This window comes from Strigops habroptila, chromosome 4 (assembly GCF_004027225.2).
Source record: "Strigops habroptila isolate Jane chromosome 4, bStrHab1.2.pri, whole genome shotgun sequence".
Lineage (NCBI taxonomy): Eukaryota > Metazoa > Chordata > Aves > Psittaciformes > Psittacidae > Strigops > Strigops habroptila.
In genome coordinates, this window is record NC_046358.1 from 5010813 (window position 1) to 5032467 (window position 21655).

The 21655-nt window shown below is 34.7% G+C and overlaps 1 protein-coding gene across 2 annotated transcripts in view; it reads right to left on the reverse strand.

Annotated features, from left to right (window-relative positions):
- Positions 1 to 770: 770 nt before the first annotated feature.
- The window catches only part of FUT8 (fucosyltransferase 8), a 125963-nt gene continuing 105078 nt past the window's right edge, over positions 771 to 21655 (reverse strand). For both annotated transcript variants that reach the window (XM_030483767.1, XM_030483765.1), the window contains exons 9-12: positions 17857 to 18103; positions 16440 to 16616; positions 8623 to 8773; positions 771 to 4128 (exon numbers count right to left, since the gene is read on the reverse strand). In XM_030483767.1, the coding sequence (XP_030339627.1) occupies positions 3811 to 4128; positions 8623 to 8773; positions 16440 to 16616; positions 17857 to 18103 (893 nt within the window). In that variant the 3' untranslated portion in view covers positions 771 to 3810. The remainder of the gene's footprint in view (positions 4129 to 8622; positions 8774 to 16439; positions 16617 to 17856; positions 18104 to 21655) is intronic.

Here is a 21655-nt window from a genome sequence, read left to right on the forward strand (position 1 = left end):
GAAAGGTATCATCTGCTCTCTCTTCTGAAAAATTGGTCAAATCTTTCCGGTAACTGCAACTTTCCTTAAAATTCAGTGGTAGAAGGGGTAGACAAAAGACTTCTCTGAAGGTAAATATTTTAAAATAAAGTATCATCCTTCATGTACAAATCCATCATACTCTGCAATTCACAAGGACAGTATGTTGGTAAAGGAAGCTTGGGAATCCCATATGCATCTGACCACAGGCTGGACTGAAAATCAAGGGCAGAACTCAGGTACGTGTGCTTGTAGTCGTAGCAACAACCTGTTGCCATGACCCCATCTCCTGGTGCACCAATGTAACAGAATACCAGTTAACTGAACTACTTAGAATAAATTTCTTGGCCCAGTTAATAAGATGCAAGTTGAATATTCAGTTTCCAGAGACTACATTTACCTGGCAGGTAAGTTATTACAGAGAACATGACAATGATGATGTAAAATAGCAAAGAAGGAATGACTACTGATCATATTCTTTTTTATGAACACAACACGCACATGCATGTACACACACACAGAGAAATGCTTCTTAAAGAAGAAAGATTTAATTACACAGTTGCTTGTTTAAGAGAGTATGAGGGCTTTGCTTTATGGATGTCAGACATGGTGGTTTGGTATGAGGCAAAAATTACATGGCTGGATTGTTGCAGAGCTATGAGGTGAACAGAAGGAGGAAGATGCATACTTGCTTGTTTGCAAGCATTCTGGCTAGTATCTTGAGTTCACAACTTTCAAAAGATTCAGCTTTCTTTCAGGTATTTAAGACAAAATTTTTATTTCTTCTTATTTCGCTTTTCTGTGAGCTACAATAAAAATCTGGGGGTCTCACTTTCATTTACCCATGAATCCTTCCATACGACCTGGATACCATTGTAACTGAGAATAAAGTCTCTAATATTCATTTTGTTTGATATAAAATAAATTCAGTTTTAATGTCCCAAGGTCCCAGGATTCCAAGACATAAACAACTGGTAGTCTTAAAAGAAATCCCTACTTACATACACATCTTGTAAGCTACCTATTGCTAAGTGTCTTCCCCGGCATTATAAGCACTAGAGAATCATATGTCCCAGGGGAATAAGGTCATAGCATTTACATTAGTATATTTTTAATTATTAACAATAATTTTATAATTTCATACCATTTCATGATCATTTCCTCAAAAATGATGAGCTAATTATTCATTAGGTACTTAAAATATGTAAGGAGGCACATGTACCTTGCAAACATTTTGTCATATAAAGTCTGTTGAGAAACTGCAACATTGTACACATATGTCCTCTGTAACATCAGTGTTTTCTCTTGTTACTATCTCAGAAGATCTGCTCTTGCCTTTGGGATCATCTTAGATGCTCTGTTATTTATCTTCTTTAGTGGTATTTTCAGTCGAGTTACCTGACTATGAAGGAATTTTCATACATTAATTCACTCATGAATTTCTGCTTCACACTCTAAGAAATGAACTGGAAACTCTGAAGATGTAAGTAAAGAGCTTCAAAAATAAAACATTTCCAAAATCTGTAAATATCAAATAGATAATGTAGTGTTTGTGGAGAAATAATTAAATTACTTTTCCCAAAGATAAAATGCATTGATCTAACCGTTGAGGAAGAAATATTTGTGGGTTTGGATATTTTTTTTTTTTCCAAGTTGAAAAGGAAAGTAGCAATAGCTTTATATGTACAACTCAAATTTAAGTAAAAATAAGTTATAATTTAGCCTACATTTGTGCATCTGAAATACCACGAGTTTGGCTGAGTTAATGGAAAATGTATCACAACCACTTAGCCAGGAATCTAGTATCAAACAGCTTCCTTAGAACCTCCAAAATACAGAAACACCAGTTAACTCTAGACATCTTTAGTCACAAAAATTCATCATATTTAGTATTTCTCAGCCAATCGTACTCATTTGCCTTTATCCTTCAATCCATCTTTAAATCTCATTTGATATCTGCTCATTTTTACTGACATGTCTATGTGATACTAACAGGCAACTTACATTCGTTTTCCACAGACATTTTCAACTTAGATTTTTGTTATTCTTTTTCAAGACACAATTTGGTTGAGGAACACAAACTGAAAGGGATCTAGAGGATTAGTCGTGCAAGTAATGTCAGAGAGAATTACTTTGTTAATTCCTTTACATACCAATGAAGTTCCACCTTACCACTATTTCAATTCGAAGACTTTTGCTAAACTTCACACTGCCAGCGATTTCCTTTTACTTTTCAGTCTAAAATTTATTCATGGTCAAGTGCATCCATTCATCATGTCAACACTGTCCTTGGTCTATTCATAAATATAATTAAATCGCCTTTTAATTTTTGCTTTGTTAAGGTCAAGCAGCCATGCTTTTTAAATTGTTACTCATGTGGTATTTTCTCAGTGTCTGAACAGTAAACATTTTCTGCACTTCCAGTATCCCAGATTGGATTGCACTAGATCCTGTGTAATGCTATTAACATCCTTTCTATTTGGAAATAATCTCTTGATATGTTGTTCATTTTTTAATATATATATACACAACCCCCAAATCTACAAATCTGTTTGCAAAACTGTTTTGTAAATTATCTCTTTTCTTAATAGAGAGCAGACTAGCAACAGATTTCAAAACACTAAGAAGTACTAACAATTTTATGTCATGCATAAAAATTTATCCTTGTGTATATTTTCTTGGAATCTACTTTTTTTGGTAAATTGCTAGGGTTTTTTTAGAGCATTCTAGATTGACAGGTTCTATAAATGGGATGACCTGAAATATTTTACTTAAAAGTAACTACATTCAATGCCAAAATGATGAATGGCCATCTATAATGATACCCTAAAAACATGTTTTCAGAAGAGAAACACAGAAAGTAAAAAGCACAGTGCTGGAGAATTAATGCAAGAAATTGAGCCACTGAAGTCATCCTGCTGAAACCCACCATCCACAGAATGGAGCAGCACTGTGCTGCTAAGCAGTTTTTGTACTACTTAATGAGTATGTAAAAACTCAGTGAAACTCCAGCTACCTTCTTCCTTTGTGGATTGTGTGGTTCATTGTCTTCCCCCTCCCCCCCCCCCAAACCCAACGTCCAGAAACAATATCAGTACTAAAAAATCTGTTCATGGCATTGTTTTACAAAGTTCCTAACAGACAGTGACCATTTTATTGTTGGATGTATTCTTTATTTTATTAATGATGAGAAGTAATCAATGGAATGCTAAAAATAAACTTGTAAAAGAAGTCTAGTCTGAAATCTGAATCTGTTGTTCGAAGCAAGTTCAGTGGTCATGGTAACACCAGTTGAAGATCGACTCTTACCCATTGTGAAATAGGCATGGCTCTTCTAAAAAGGTCACAATTTTTTCAAATATAGGCACCATGTTTTAGATTTTGCACATACAAAATATGTTCATGTCACTTAAATTACACAATGTGGCAGTGTTATAAGTCTGAACATTATTGTCAATTAATGGCAGAGAAAAAGAGCCCAAAGCTCACGTGAGACTAATGACTGGGACGAATCTTGAAAAGAGACAAAAAGTATAAAACAACAGTTTTCCTGTTGTATGTGGGTTTGTGTGTGCATGTGTGAGTGCATATAACAAAAACTGTTTAAGAGTAAGTTCAGATAATAGCCCATCCATTTGTTCTCAGCTTCTTATCGAGTTTCATTGCTAAAGGTTTTGATTTTAACTGCATGTTAAAATGCAAATTCAAATCCCATATAAACCATTAGTTAGTGTGTTGACTGGTTCAAACCAATCAAAATCGAGAATTACTGCCGAAGGTCTTCCTTTTAATCTACTTGTCAGCTTCTGGGTATGTAGGATACTTGACTGTCTCAATTTTCTCCTTAACTTTATAGGATGGGTACAGGCCTGTTCTTCCTAATTTTCTATTGATGCCTTTTGAATAACCATCCCAGTGGTTTCCAGCTACTCCAATTACATCTCCAGGTTCCATAGGAATTTCATCTGCAGTTCTTGGATGATGAGCATAAATAGCAATCTGGTTGTGCGCATTCTGTCCTCCAAAGTAGTAGATATCATCCAAAGAATGGAAATATGCTGAAGCATCTGGATGCAATGTCTGCATAATTTCATAGGCAACTCGACAAACCTTAGGAAATAAAAACAAAAGAGAAGTCATAAATATTGTTTGTGCCTGCAATATACCACAGAAGTCAGCACCCAATGTGTAACAATTAGATTCCACAACAGGATCAAGGTTTGGAATGTCCAGGTGAAAAAAACAAAACACCACAAACCCAAAACTGAATAAAACAAGCAAAAAAAGGCAAAATCTTTCCAAAACACAACTAAAAAAACCCAACCAAACAACAAAAATAACCCAACAAAACATCCAAAACCCTGCATATTTCTAACAAGAAGCATAACATTTTGCAGCAGCATTTTAATGAGTACTCTGGTGAACAGATTTTGGTAGATAAATAAAGCAGATAAATAAATAGATAAATAATTAGAACAGCCTACTTTTCATTAAGATTTAAGACATCTATATGAACACTTGCCACCCTGCTTTTTAAAATTAATGATATATAGCAAATCAAATGTAGAAGCAAATTTGTTTTCCTTTTCTACTACTACTAACAACTATATTTTACTTCCCCTTGAACCTTTAGAACTTACATTTTCAAAATTTATTCTGCAATAATGAGGCTTTACATTTACTTTTCTAAAGAAAGCTCCAATTTTCACAATCGAGCAGTTCCAGAAATCCAATGCTTTAAAATGCTGTTAATATTAGAACTGTTGTAGAATTATGACTGTTGGCAGCTTGGAAGACACCTAAATGAAGCTGAATTCCAGCAGGATAACAACAATGTTGGTGAGAAGAAAGATGCATTTTGAAATGTCATTGTATAGCATTTTATGAAGGGAATTTTCTTCAGACTGAAAAACAGGTCCCCACATCAGAATCGTGTTATATCTCTCAGAGTTGCCAGAAGCACAGAAGGCTGCCACTATATTAAACAAAGCTCTTTTCAGCAATTGGCTAAAAAGCTCTTTTTGTCAGGTGTCTCATTTGGACACTGTGACCTTTCTGACTTCTAATCTACATTACTGAATCTTTCTCTGATTGCAAGCAAGCTTGACAGAGCTTGATAAACTAAATACAGCGGACTTCAATATGAAGAAGCATTTGAGCTTTTTCATAACTTTCAGTCTACAAAAATACAGTAAAGCTTGATTTTACTTTTCTGCCTCTGAAGATAGGGTGAATAGAACTTTGATCAGTCAAACAAGACATATTTGTACCTTCCTAGCTTTGTGAGAGGCAGTTGCTTTCAAAAAATGGAATAGATTTCCTTTTATCCCTCTCCATCTGATCTTTGAAATAACTTTTCAAAACTAGCTTTCAGAACATCAGGCTAAAGTTAATTATTTCGAAGTACTTGCTATACCCCATAATATAAACTTGATTACCCATACACTGGCAAGAGGTTATTTATTTTATAGCTTCTGTGACTGTTTTTGGTGTTTTCTTCTCTGCCTGTGTGTGTACTTCAGGAGGAGAATACACACACACTCTGTAAGATATTATAAATCATTCCAGTAGAAATGTTTTCTTTTTAAATGAGTGTCCTGCATATATGACATAAAATATACAACATCTCCTCTCACCTGGATAACTAAACTGTAAGCTGTTGAGGGCAGCAGGCAAAGAATCCACATGAAGAACTGTAGTTCAAGCCAGCCTCCCCTTTTTTACTCACACATGCACTTATTTTTGCAGTCTGTATACTTACATGTACAATGCAAAATACAGAGACTAATAAATTCTGGAAGGAAATGAGATTATGAAGACAAATATGTCAGGCAGAGGGAGCTACAATTTCATCTAAATGAAGACTGGAGAGACAAAAAAGCTTTTTTGTTTTAATGTGCAATCTTAATACTGCTCCTGTGTTATGATTTGTGCAACTACAATCTGGTTTCTCTATACTTCTCAATTAATATGATTTTGCTGAAATGCAGTGCCAATGCAGGTTATTTCCCTTGACGGGCTTAATTTCTTTTAACAGTATTGTAATGAAATATCTATCCTTAAGCTTCTATCAGTATTCATTTAGTTTTGGTAGCACAATAAGAATTAATACAAGGGACTTCATATAGCACCTGATTCTATCCACATAAACTATAATTTTCTCTTAATACCTCGTAATGAAGTTTTGACTCTGTCTGGCAAGGAAAATAAAATAGAAAAAAGTCAGAGTACAATTGATTTATGTGAAGTCCAAAATCACACTGAAAATTAGACTATATTCTTATCCTTACTTTCTCTTTATGCAGATTGGACAAAAGAGTCATTAACAGCCTGATTTTGCTTAAACTCAATACCAAAGTAACTACCAAACTGTTCATTTCACCGATGAAAGGACAGGGACAGTAGTTCAAATGTTAGAGATCAGAGGATCAAGTTTTAAACCCATAAAAGAGAAATCCTTATGAACAGTGGGAAAACTTGCCTCAGACCTTAGAAAAGCCCAATGTCAATCACATTGGTATCAATCACTTTGTTGCCTGACCAGTAAAACTGGTGCTATATGATTTTTGAAGAGTTCAAATTATTAAAGCAGAAGAAATTGCCCAGAATAAATTAAGTAGATGCTCAGACCAAATTCATAGTCCCAGCTATTGAAAGTAACAGTCTAATACAGGATTTCCTAGACTTCAGTAGAATTTTATGCAACTCTGGAAATCCAAATATGTCATCCAGCAAACATGTCTATTGTGAAATGCAGGGAGATACAGAATGAGACTGAAACTCAAAGATACCATGTACTTCAAAGGTATCCTCAAAGGTACCCTCAAAGGAGGTACCAGATGACCTCCAGAGGTCCCGGCCAACTAGTATCACCTTAACTATGTCAATATATATTACTCCAACATGGACAATTCAATTTCGATATACTCTGTCCAAGCCATTTGTACCTGTATTTAAACATGGTTTTTTCTATGTTTATACCAATTGTTTTAGTTAAAGCAAACACTTACCATTTTTAACACAGTTATGTGAATACAATAATAGCAGAAAATGTTCTAGATTTCTTGTTAAGTTTTTATCCAAGACCATGTAACTCTTCCTGCAGAATATGAACTGTCTCTACACCAGTGCATGTGTGGCATGTAAGACAACTCCAGGTATCAGCTGATAATCACCTCTTTCACTGAGATATGCATTCAGTGGACATACTTCAGCTGAATCAAGCATTATTATAAAAGTGGATGGCTCTTCACAAGCTTTTCTTAGTGAGGATTTTTACTTTGGAATTTATTCACGTCTTGGTCTGACTTAGGCTATAGTAACCTAAGTATGCTATAAAATGTAATTTTCTTCACAGGGTTTAGTGAACAATGAAAAAAAAAGTGTATCCACAAGCATGATTGTGGGATAAGAGGCTTTTCTATACTTTTCTGTTCTGCTGTCTTCTTGCCATGGTAATGCTATTAAGAATTCTGGCTGTCAAGGTCAATATATCACTGTATCAATCATATATTAATATTAACATTATGCTTGTTACCTATCTAATTGTCATGGCAGTGCAGGAGACAATTTACATTTGAGGTTGTGGAAAAATTCGGGTTTGAAGTAAATTTTAACTTTCAGTTTTGTCTCCACTTCCACGTAACTGTGCAATCATGTGTGATCATAATCTATCATTATCTGTAGTTGAATGCTTCCCTAACCAGGAGTGTCACCTAAGAGCATATATGACAATGGCAGGTAAAAAAAAAACAAACACTCTGTTTGATTTCAGTCCTATTTCACCATACTTGAATTAGGTAGATCAGCGTGTCAGTCACAAAATACTGCTTTCCAATCTTTTTAAATCTTAAACCACCTTTTAAAACAGCTTTTCATTATATATAAAATTATTATATAATATGACATAAAGAAGAAAATGCCAACGATTATAATGATATGATTCCATTTTCTAATGGACTCCAACTTGCTTCGTCAGACTGCTCAAGAAAGGATATGCTTGTAGGATATAATTGTCTGCAACAAGAAGTCTCTATGGATTACAGTGGTCAGAATTCACATTTATGGAGCTGCCACTGCTTTGCTAGAAATGTCATAGACTGAAGAGAAATTAAATGTCTGCTTTCTTCATTCTTTTTCATTCCCACAATCAACTAAAGCAACAGCAGATATGTTTGAACAGTAGTGGAGTGCAACGATGCGTAGAAATGGATAGACACAAGTTATATATTAATTTTATGCAAAATTAAGCAGCTTTAAACATGTTTAAAATCGGGTTTACTTATTTTAAATGCCTTAACTAAGCTGCATAGAAATGGATGGATACAAGTTGCACATTAACTTTATGCAAGACAAGGAACTCTTCAACATGCTTAATATAATTTCTTGCTCATTTCCAATATCTTAATTAAGCCAGTAACTTCAGTGGAAAAGTAACCAACCAGTGCTTACAGTCTTCTGAATGTTCACACGCCATACTGAGCCTTTAATTCTTCCCTGAAGTTTTCATGAGAGACTACTGAGAATAAGATAGCATGAGCATGAAGAAAACTAAGATGTAGAACTGGTGCATATACTCTATATTGTATTTGTATTGCAGTTTACCTGGGACGAAAATGTACAGACCAGGAAGTCTGCCTGCGACAGGAAGTGAATATCCAGAATAACACCTCTTAGGGAATTTTCAGTGTAACGGTTATGAAGTCCTGCTGACCAGGATATGGAGTTATCACTGATGAATTCATAATTTGGATACCTGTGAAAATACAAATCATGTTAACAGCAAAGTCTTTTATTTTTTTAATTTCATTTTTTCTTAGGAAGCATCATCTTTGCTGCAAGATAAGAGAGTTAATTTATTTTGCATCTCTGCATTACAGGGAATGCATTATAATTTTGCAGAAAACTCTAGAATGTTACTGCTGCCTCCAAGCATGCCCTATGTATCCAGAAATACATAAATAAAGATACTGTAAGTCTGTCTGAGATCTGACACTGTAAAAGAAGTGAAACACATGTCAGGAAATGTATGCTATATTCAGCTAATTCTACTGATTTTTAATGAAATATAACCAGATCACTTAATTTCTCTACTACTAAATAGAATATTGGATTATGTTTCTACTAGACTACATCTTGTTTATTGCCACACTCTCTGTTAGATAATGATCATGATATTGTGCAAGAAAAATCAGTCACCTGTAAAAGAGACATGCTAAATAAACAAATCTAAACTAACAACAAAAATATCTTCATAGTTATTAGGAGAAAAAAATCTGTAATTTGCTAGACAAAAGAGAGAAATGTAAAATTTCATGTCAGTTCACCTTTCTTGACATACCACAAACAAAATAGTGATACTTCAAGTCAAAATATTTTTATTTGAAATATAAACCCTTGGTCCGTTATTTTCAAAATAAAATTACGAGTTTTTAACAATTAACAATTACTTTGAATGGAAAAAAAAATTTTTAAAAATGTTGAAAGAGGATGGTCTTTCTCAAACCATTCCTACTTCTTTGCCGGGGAACTGAAACTTGAAATAAATTGTGAAAAGTGGCACAAATTGATTAAATTTTAAGTCAGCCTCCTATGAAAGGTAAGTTTTATATGAAAAATTCCAGGCAGATGTAACAAAGATAATAACTACACTGCTGCTACATGATGATTATATTTCAACCATGAAGTGAAACTCATACAAGTAACCTGCCTACTACAAAATCTCAACTACAGGGCTAATTATAAAATAATTCAAATAAAATCTATTTTTCATATATACCACTTCATAGCAATTATAAATCAATATACTAGGTAAGATAGTAAGGCAGCTAATATTACTTATTACTTACATTACTTATTACTTACATTAATTTTACGAATTAATTACTCTTACACTGTTTAATAAATTACATAATATAGAGCAGCAATATACTTGCTGGAGCAACAGTTAACTTAGACCTGTAACTAGATGCTTCAAAGCTTGACAGTCCCGTGCTGAATATTGTTCAAAATAAGGTTTACACTCACGACTTTTTGGAAAGTTATTGGAGTTAGCATGCACTAGTATACAATGCAGTGTGTACCTATACTCTGGACACACAGCAGACATGATTATGACAACCTCTTGAAAGAACATCTGTAATTTATTCCACTTTAATGTTCAAACTATGGCAAAACTGTTTTCAAAAGTGAAATGGGCAAATATAGCAGGTTTTTTTCATTTAACATTCACTAGCTGCGACTGCCAAATCAGGAAATCCACCTCAAGAGTGAATCAAAAAGCTATGTGCAAAACTTCCACATTTCAGGAAGAATTTTAATTTATCTTCATAGTGATTTTAACAGAATTTTATGTTCTGTTACGTAATTATGTAAAATACATAGTAATTATGTAAAAATAATTATTATTATTTTATAGCTATGTATGAGCAGAGAAACACCTGCTCTAACAAAAAAATAATACAGGTATGCTAAATTTCCCAGAGATAAGATGACAACTTTAAAGGGTGCATCTGATCACTAATGTCAAGGGTAGTTCATGTTACATTAAAAGCAAGGCAAAACAAAACAAAAAGAAGGAAGAGAAGGTGGAAATATTATTCATCTGGAGTAACTGATTTGACCTCTTTTGAGAAATTCTAGAAGCGTTTGGATCAAGAAACAGTTTTTTTCAAAATTAACTCTATCACAATGATAATTTTCTTTCTTCTCATGCCTAAAATTAACATCAACATTTAAGCAGCTCTCAAAATACAACAGACAACACAATATGTGTGATACATTCTATTTCTGTTTCCATTGTTTGAATCATATTAGGTTTGGGTTTTTTTAAAGAAAAAAAAAAAGTGCAGGCCAAATGGAAATATAGAATCATAGAATGGTTTGGGTTGGAAAGGACCTTAGTTACAACCCTCTGCCATGGGCAGGGATATGTCATACTCTACAGTGAAAACTAGCTGAGGAAGAGAGATGGGCATCAGCGATGCAACTCTGAGGGGAGCAACGCAAAAAATGTTTAACAGAAGATGTCATTTCTAGGACAGTGAATATAGTAAAGATATCTGCACTTCCCTTGGCAAGTTCTTGGCATCAGGAATACTGCTAAAAATAATCGCTTCAGATTTTGAAAATCAGAATCCACATGCTGAGTAGAGAGAAAAGAACCTTTCTTGAAGAATCTGATTTCCTACTAGCAAGAGACCAGTCTAATAACTTGACAAATGAAGCACACCAAAAAGCCTGTCATATTAAATCTGTTAAAAAAACAAAACACAAAACAAAATAGAAAACCCCCAAATCCAAACAATTATTCACACATCTTCTTAAGCACACATTTAATTTTTTCTCCTTCCTCCCTTTATTCTGCAAACAGTCTTTAAGATGCTTTTAAATCTGGTCTTCAATTCTATTTTGTAAAGTTGATCCAAATTCATTTAGCCAACAGTTTCAGAACCCATTTCTTCAAAGCTGCGATCCAAGCTTAGCATTTATTTACTCACATGTTTTAAGTTTTCAAACAAGCACTTTTATGCTGTGCCACTGTTGTGGCACAACTGTTACAGCTGAAACTAGGTCAGCCACACACACATATAGCACACAGCGCTATATTCATGCTTAGGAAAAGAGGTTTCTTTTAAACACCCTAAAATGGGAGTATAATAGCAACCATACTCTCTGTGACCAAAGAATCTTCTAGTCCACCATCCTATCTCCAACACAGGCTGAAAGAAGAGCATAAAGAAAAATACAGTAAAAGGCCAAGCCAATACTCCTCTCAAGCTTAGCCTCATGTGGCCCACTGACTTCCCGCATCAGGTGAGGTTTAATTTTCCTTCCCACTCACTACAGTGCCTTAGATTCTATTTAAAGCTATTCTTGCCACAATGACTACAAAGAATAAAGGAAATGAAACTTCTAAAGCTCTATAGTTAGCTCTTGCTTCCTTCTATTCCCTTTTCTGTCTGTATTTATATTATGATTAATGTAATACATATGTTGTAAGCTTTTGGGGATTATTTTTTTTTTTTTAAGCAGATCCTATTACTAGGATTTCTGAATGCATGGTAAATGAGTAATAAATACTAAGATGTCATATTCTTACTGACAGCATTGCCTAAACACAGTAGGATCCCTTCTAGCTTTCCAAAGAAATTATCCACAAACTCTCTTCTCTATACAGGAAAGGAACAGACTGTGAAGATCAAACCAAACACCATAATGCTGTTTTCTTTGTATCAGACTATATATATGTAGCATATCTCCTCAACATATCTAAAAAAAAAAATAAAAAAATAAATCTAATTCTTCTAAAGCTACCAAAAATATTCTTGAAACTTATATTCAGGCCAGAAAGGATTTTTTTTCTTTTTCCCCTCAGGAAAAGAAGAAAAAATCAGAACAAGGTGGGGAAGAGAGAATTTAAAATCTTTCCATGCTGCAACTACCAGCCTCAGATAAGGATACAAACCAAGCACAGTTATGAGTCTATTTCAAGTTCCAATTGGTTTCAGAAGCTGATCAACTACTTGTGTAACTATAGCTTTTCTCTACACTGTTTAGCCGGTACAAACCAAGGCAAGTCCCAGGCTTCAGTTCTCAATTTGCTACAACTGGGGAAGTGTCCAGAACAGGCAATGCAAGTTTTCTTCCCTCTAAAAGAAGAGTGTGAGCATGTGTGTAAACAAATGGAGTAAGAAATAACATGTTTGTTCAGGTCTTGCTCTAAAAAGAATTGGAAAATGTACGAACTGTTCACCAGGCTCAAGAACTTTGAAGCATTACTGAATGTATGTATCAGGCATACTATGATTTAGGGGCAGGGAGAGTTACAACAGCTAAAATACAGACAGTACACAAAGAGAAAAGACATTAACCTGCTATTGTGGAAGTAAATAGTGAAATACTGAGGGGAAAAAAAGCTTTCATAAGTGCTGGGGGAAAAAAAACTCATAAGGAAGGCAAATTACTGCAAAAAAAGTAAAAAAAATAGAAGCAGCAAAATACATATAACTTCACAGGTAAATATTCTAAAAGGAACAATGTAACTTGTTGAATTTGAATTTGCTCATATACATGACAGAGACCAAAATACATTCACATATAAACCAGAAAGGTATTAAATCTGGTTTCTTAAGAATCCATGCACATGTTCAGCTGCATTATTTTCAATACTGTGCCTTAAAGACAGAAGATGCTATATATGATATAGACTAGGAACACACATACTAGAAATTTAAAGATTTCTATTTCAAAACTATTAAATCAGCCAAATAACAGGCAATTTACACCATCCCTAACATATCACTTATTTAAGACAAATACCACAACCTCTGCTTACCAAAAGTTGTCAGATGTTGGTTGACAAAAATCTCAACAAGACCTGGCAGTATGTGCTTGCAGCCCAGAAACCAACCATGTCCTGGGCTGCACCTCCAGTCTTGTGTTCAGCTCTGGGGCCCCCAACACAGAGGGATGTGAACCTGCTCGAGCAAGTCCAGAGGAGGACAAGATGATCAGAGGGCTGGAGCACCTCTCCTGTGGAAACAGGCTGAGTTGGGGGTTGTTCAGCCTGGAGAAGAGAAGGCTCAGAGCAGACCTTATAACAGTCTTCCAGTACCTAAAGGGGGTCTGCAGGAAGTCTGGAGAGTGACAGGACAAGGGGGAGTGGATTCAATCTGACAGAGGGGAGATTTAGATCAGACATTAGGAAGAAATTCTTCCCCATGAGGGTGGTGAGGCACTGGCACAGGGTGCCCAGAAAAGCTGTAGCTGCCCCACCCCTGGCAGTGTTCAAGACCAGATTGAACGGGGCTTGGAGTAACCTGGTCTAGTGGGAGGTGTCCCTGCCTGTGGCAAGGGGTTGGAACTGGATGAGCTTTAAGGTCCCTTCCAACCCAAACCATTCTATGATTCTATGAAGTGCTTTAATCCCATAGTTATTACAGCTGTTGAACTGTCAACCATGCTCCTCTCTAATCATCCTAATTCTGAAAATACATTCACTTCTTTCTTTCGGAAAAGAAAACAAAAACACTCTACATATTGATAGTACTAACTCCATACCATACTTGCAGTTGGTAGACATCTGACTGCCAGGGAAGTTCCTGAAACTTCAGTCAAAACATTTCTGTTTTCATGACTGTGAATAGTTTGAAACACTTCTCTTAATAGAAACATGCCTATTCATGTGAATGTTGGCAAAATTTTCACTATTTAAATGCCAACAATGTTTGACAGCCAATCACTCTCATTTATAGAGAGATATAATATCCAGCTAGTACTTACTAATATTACTGCAACCAATAATGAATGCAACATAAGCTACTGTGGTATAATGTGACAGCCGTTTGTGTTGAAGCTTGGTAGTTCAATGTGATTGGAATGTTTTTTGTCAGAAGTGTAATCTAATCTGTATTTTTCTTCATAAGAAGAGGATGAAAAGGTTCTTTATTCTCAAAATCTGACCTTAACCTGTCTTCAGATGCCTTTAAGTGCTGAAACATCAAGTCCTGCCTTGTATGAAATCACAGGAAGTTACAAATGCCTTCAACTCGATTGCAAGCAACAGTAGGGTGCAAGCAACTGTATGTTTACATAGGTAGTGCATCTCATTATTATTCACAACACTAAAGTATACTGTGCTAAGGATTGAAAGCTGCACACAAAGAAAAAATGCGTAACTAAGATTGCTACAGCAATATTGAATTCTGTTATGTTACAAACAGTAATTAAAGTTATTTAAGACGATGTAATGAATTAAATATTATAACCTCAGTTTTTTATTACCTGTCTTTTCATCGTTCAGATTTGCACTTTAAATGTTATGTTATCAGAATTGTTTCTGCTACTGTTCTTGTCTCTACATATACAAAAAAGGAAGGATTAGATTGCCATCATCTGGAGTTGTGTATGTTCATTTAGTATTTTCAAAACTCCATAATTATAAACAGCAGCCCCTTATAGATATGAAAGAAAAATAGAAATAGCACGAATGAAACACACAGGCTTGCAATGCTCTAGAAAATTCCTCTACTACAAAACAGCATTTTCTGCTTACCTCATGCAAAAGAAAATTTGTAATCCAGAATGTAATCTTATATATTTTTTCCAAGCATGTCTACTGAGAATAAAACAGTTAAAAAATTTGCCACTTTGGAGTTACCTTCCTTTTAAAATTTTAATTTCCTTGCTTAAATGAAAAAAAAAAAAAAAAAATCTGTTCAAGGGAGAAAAAAATTTTGGAAACAGAAATAGGTGCTACTCAGTAGACAGATAAATAAACAGTACTCGAAAGCAAAAAAGTGCTAACTTGTACTTAGTAATGAATACACTTATATTCAATGCTTCTGAAATAGATATCCAAGTTTCTATACTGTCATGGCAATTAGCTTTCGTGAATTTGTTTCTATACCATAAACACCATAACCCAAGAAAGATACAGTTAAATATGGAACATTATTCTTGCATATGCACATACTTTCTTTTACTAAACAGAAGGTTTTGCCATCTCAGTGGCACCTTGCAAGACATGCAACTTAACAGCAATTTCTTACATGGAAATACAGGTTATGTTAGGAGTAAATAAATATACACTGTTGCAGGTTTGAGCACAGTTATATATTCTCTGACAAGCTGGGATATCCTATACCTAGGGTAGGTTGTTAAACCCATGTTCTGGAGAGCTAGAAGAGGACAAGGAGCAAATAAGGGACAGAGACAGTGTTATAGATCAAGAATCCCACATATATTTAAGGACAAACATTAAAATTATTCAACATGTAGGGTTAAAGTCTTCTAAGTTCACAATATAGAAATCTTTCTGAGTCATGAGAAGGTTGTCAATCAGCTTATAAAAATTTCTCTGGCAACCTGCTTTAGCAGGGAGGTTGGACTAGATGATCTTAAGGTCCTTTCCAACCCTAACTATTCTATGATTCTATGATCTCCACAGGTCCCTTCCAACCCCAACCATACTGTGATTCCGAACCATTCACAGAAAGGTATTGTTTAGACAGGTGAAACTTCTTAACACATTGACTACTTTTTACAATATTTCTGAATAGTTTATTTTTAATATTTATGTTCTATAGAATGTTTGGTGCATTTATTATTCATATTTGCCTTTTACAGCATTACAGGTTTAAGTAGTCATAGGTATTTTGCTCAACTCTTCTAGATTTTTAACATTAAGCTCTGAAAAGCATATGTGTGGAAAAAAATAATCCAAATTAAAAAGGAATGTCTGAGAGAAAAGTCAAAATCACTGGAAGCTGAAATGCAGTCAAATATATAAGTTATAACCAAATTAAATAAATAGCTTAAAAAAACAAGCAAAAAACCTCTAAGATTTGTGCACACAATAGTCAGAAATTGTAAAGCTAACCAGAAGGAACAAATTGTAATACAAACATAGTTCATCTTACTTGGATTTTGCCTCTTGCAACAATGAAGGGTCATCTGTAGCCAAATACACTCTTTTTTTATCAACATGCATTCTGCGAGCAAGAAGTTCAAACCGTTCCTCAACATGTACCATATATTCTTCAATGGGATGAAATGCTGCTTCTGTTCCTACTTTGTCTGTCCTTCGAACATGAACACTGCAAAAAGGCAGAAACTCAGATTTCAATTTATAAATACAATTAATAATTTAGCAACTGAAAGTTTAACTTTACATTTCACGTGTGCACTTTTAGAATGCATATTAAAATGAATCCCTACATAAAACAAGAAAGGATTAAGATTCATTTATGTCTGCCAAGACACACTGACAACATGAAGTTCGCTATCAGTCTGTTCTTGAAAGCAATATAATAATCTTGCAAGGAAGGCAAAGGGTAACTGAAAGAAAAGAATGAAGGAGATTTAATTATAGCATACAAGGTATTCCATTTGTGCAGAAAGTTGAGGTAGCTGGTGTTACTACATAATGCTTGATAAATACAGTCCAAAAGCAAAATATAAGTATTTGCATCATGGATATATTGGAACACAAACTACAATGCAGGGTTTGAATGAAGGTAGTTAAAAATGCATGTTCCCCATCTGCTTGAAATCTAACAAGTCTTCAGTGGTGAAGTGGCTTACCAACTGTATGGTCAAAAGCCACCTAACACTTGGACAGACCTATTGTGTACTCCTACAGAAAGAAAGATTCAGCATTGAAGGCAAATTCTGGCAAATGAAGCACTGTTTGCAGACTCTAGCAGAATAACAGCAACATTTTTCATGTTACATGACAGTAAAACCTTTCCTCCACAAGCTGTTCTTTATTGCTCATAGATGCTTTCGTTTCTCCTCCCTATATGGACCTTTTCAATACATAGTTTCTGCTAAGAAACAACAATAGTGAAAACATCAGCAGGAAAGGGAAAAGCACATACCATGTTCAGCTGGCAACAATAAAATCAGCTGTGGATTGTGGCATATAAAATGCAGGCTTAGCCTTTTTTCCTCAAATGTAAAGGCTATAGGCACTTGCAAAGAAGACCCAGACAGAAAAGTGTCTGGAATACAAGCTGTAAGGCAATTACATGAATGAAATTCTGTATCACACTACTAGCTATAGAAGAACATTAAAAAAAAACCAACCAAAAAAGCACCCTTCCATTGAGCAATATCAGTCAAACCATAGGTGGGCAAGTATGCTGAAGAAATACTCGTAATCAACTTGTATTATGCACAGTTAAAAAATAATAGCTTCATCTTGAAAACACCCCTTGTCCCCAACAAAATGCTAAAGGCTCTTGGATACCCATCATGAAACAATTTGTCCTGAACAGAAAGCACTACATATACATATCAAAGCACAGAGAGTTAAAAAGAAAACTAAATACCCACCCGATCACTGGATGTTTGAAACCAAGTTTCCTGGTGGCTTCCTCTATTTCTTTTTCTAACCAAGGCTGTGGACGTATCAAGTATTTCACAAACTGCGAGACCCACCACACCGCAGGATCCCCATGTACACGAATTAGCCTATCAGCCAGGTCTTCAGGAACAGCCAACGGTAAATAAGGTGGCCGTGGGTGTAAGCTGTCAACAATGGGAAGTTCCACCACCTGAACATCCTTATCATTAGCCTCACCTGTTTTAAAATACATACTAGGATGAGTCAAGTAGGTTATTAATAAGCTTTATCATTGGCAAGTAACATCCCAAATAGATCAGCTAAACTATATCTTCAAAAGAAGTACCTAACCCTTGCTCTACTTTTTCAAAATAGCATTAAAAAAATTAAATAGATTTACATACAAACTGTATCTAACAATCCACTCCAGTTAGAACAAAGTTGAAGGTCCTTAAATTTTTAGCAGCTAGTAATTAATAAAATATAAGAGGTATTCCTGTTTATGTATTCATACTTTTTCATATACAACTTGATCATTACTTTGTGCTAAGGCTTGCTTGGACAGACTTGTTATCTAAAATGCTTATAATTCAGTTACTTGTTTAAAAAATAAAAAAGATATTTTGAGGTGTAAGAAATTGTTAAAAAAAATAACTATACTGGCCTGCTGCTCTTTTGAATACGTTTTATTGCAGTAAATCTCAGCATTTCAGACATCATTAGGACTACTGAATTAGCTTCTCTACTGACAGAAGGGGAGAAAGGACAGAAAGAGACAATTCCTGTCCTTAAAAATTTGAACTATGAAGATAAGTACCAAACTGAGTAGAAAACAGCTGTTGTGGTTTAAGCGAGCGGCTGTGTGGTTCTGAGCTACCGGCTGGGCTTAAACCGCGACACCAGTCAAGCACTATACAAGCATACGACTTACAGGTAAGAATTTGTTTTATTTTAAGTACTAATTGAAGTGGAATATACAAGTGGGACTTTCAAGGATCAATAAACCACTAAACATTTTTTATAAGAGTTTTTACAAATTACATGAACATAAGTGTCTACATAATTGATAATTCAAAGCTAGTTTCAGATACTGCAATAAATTCTAGTACATGACAACATAATACAAAGCATTGCAGTTTTGAAACATCAAACATTTCAGGTGAGACTTCTAGTGTGCTCATTTCTTCCAAAAGAATATTTTTATTGTCTGCAGTGTTTACTGGCAAAGATGGCTACTTCTCTGTTCAGTGCTCACCAGCCACAACAGAAAACTGTTTAAATATAAGCAAATCAAACTCATATAACTTTTGATTACCAGTTAAACCTAATGACTGAAAAAATCAATTAAGTGCAAGGATAATGATTCTTATTTTAAGAACAGTTAAAAATCCCTAAGGTTAAAACACTTTTATTTGCACTAAAAATAATTTCAACATAGTTGTGGCAAAGTCCTATAAATACGACAACTGCATGCTGAAGTCATACATTGCCAGAATGCTACATTAACACCATTGAGCCTACTGAACTAGTCAAATTTCAGCAGTAACTCTCTAAGAAATGGCTATTTAAGTAAGGAATGTTTGCTATGATCAGGTATATTTTCAAGTAATTTTTAATAGATTTGGAATATCTGTCCTCACAGCTGTACCTATATGTTGATGTTTCATCACTGCACTGTATAACACTGTAAAGGGATCTTTTAGCATAATTTCCCATAGAATATGTACTGCAGATATGGATGATACTTTTTAATTCAAGAAGCCAATTCATATTTTTATCATCTATTATATCACACTTAGAGGAAAATATCTAGTAAAATTTCATAAACTTAGTACAAATACTGAGCATTTAAGTTTTATAATAATTAGATGGATAATATTTTATCAGCATTTCTTAAGAAAGCTGCAATAAAGAAAAGCATCCTGAAACCAGAATGTGCTAAATCTGGTGCAGGTGTGAAGTATTAGTCAGAAGTCTAGTCAGCTTGACTATTGTATGAAAAAAATGCTAGGAAGGGAAAAAAAATACAACTGTTACAGCTGAAACCAGGACAAGGTTCCATCCTTTTTATACTTTCCCCCTCAACTGAGAGTGGGGGAAGGAACAAGATGGCAAAAGAAGCAATAGCAATCTTAGCCAAGAGAAGAAAAAAAGACTCCAATCCTGACTTAGAGGAGGAAATTTGCTGGAATTCTGAGAAGAAAAAGCAGAGATGCAAAGGTGCATATAAAAAGATGAATTTTTATCAAGTCTGGTATCACTGGCAATTTCTTATACTTCAATCTATCACTGGAAAAATATGTTGTTGTGTGAAGACAGCCATTTGGAAAGTCTTGCCGTTGATGAAGCTGATCGAGGGACCTAACCCACTATTTGGCATTCTGGCCCTGAAAAGCACCCTATACATAGTTCCATACTATTTAAAGGATAACAGCGTGCTCCTGAAAATTTCCATATGCTGTCTTAAGGCTTTGAAGAAAATGAGATTGGCCAGCAATAACTAGAAAAGCTTTCAGCGTATAGCAAACTAGATTAAAATATACCAAAATCACAAGAATACCAAAGAAGACAGGGGGGAGTAGGGGGGGTGGGGAAGAGAACAAACCAAAACAAACATCTCAGCTTTGAACTGTATGTGATACATTGATTGAATAGTAATGAAGTTGCAAGACTTGCTGTGAATCAAAATCAGGAACAAACAAAATATATTTCATTGAGACAAAACAAATGATTTGGTTGTGTAAAATTACCTACCAGCTCAAGCGTTAATGAGTGCACTTTGAGATATGGAAAACTACTTTCTGACAAGGAACTGAAAACATCATATAGTTACTTCACAGAAGAGATTAAGAGTTCCTTACTTTGTAAAACTACACAATAGGAGACTCAACGTGGGAACTATTACTGAAAGTATGGGTTACAAATAGTAATTCATAAAATGAAATATTCACAAATACAGATCAAAGAATGTGTTGTTAATGCAATTAAAAATTATGAAATGGTTACAGAAGCCCCTCATGCTTCAGAACTTTTGCCTGTTATTGTTGACAAAATAGTTCTGACACGGTGTTGTGTTGAGAATATGCATATAATTGAAAAAACCCAACCAAACAACTATCAATATGGTAATTGCTATTTTCAACAATGTTCTATTTTGTTATCAGTTGATATAAAATTAGAAAAGGGCAAGTGGCACAAGCACTTAATCCAAACATACAAACTTCTGATTAAGCACAGCAATTTGACACTACTGCTGAGAACATCTGTGCAAGCAATCATGCAGATGTATGAACAATTCTAGGAAACTTTTGACAACTTTCTAGTCTTTATTACCTTTATTATGGTTCTGAACAACAAAGAAAAAATTTCTATTAGTCTTCACTCACTTTAAAAAGCATGGGCTAGCAGATACAGCAAAAGGAAAACTTACAGCAACTGTTTGCTCTTGTACTGGACAAAACCAGTTAAGAGTAACTCTCTAGTAACCTGATGGAATAAACAACCCTCTACAACAGCCATATCGGCAAGTGACAGCTTTCTTATCCTACTGATCTTTTTTCAGTTTTCATTTTAATGTTCCTAATAGGCAATGATCTTGTCCTATTTTCAACAGATACAGGTTAAAAAACTTTCATGGAAATTCTGGATAGCAGGATATTGTTCTAGTTCACTCAGAAATAAGCTGCAATCAAAATCAATAATATATTCGGTAACCGAATCTCAGTCAGATTGATAGGCAAGCATAAACATTACAAAAAATTAAGTCACGTTCTTGACTGGTATGAATTG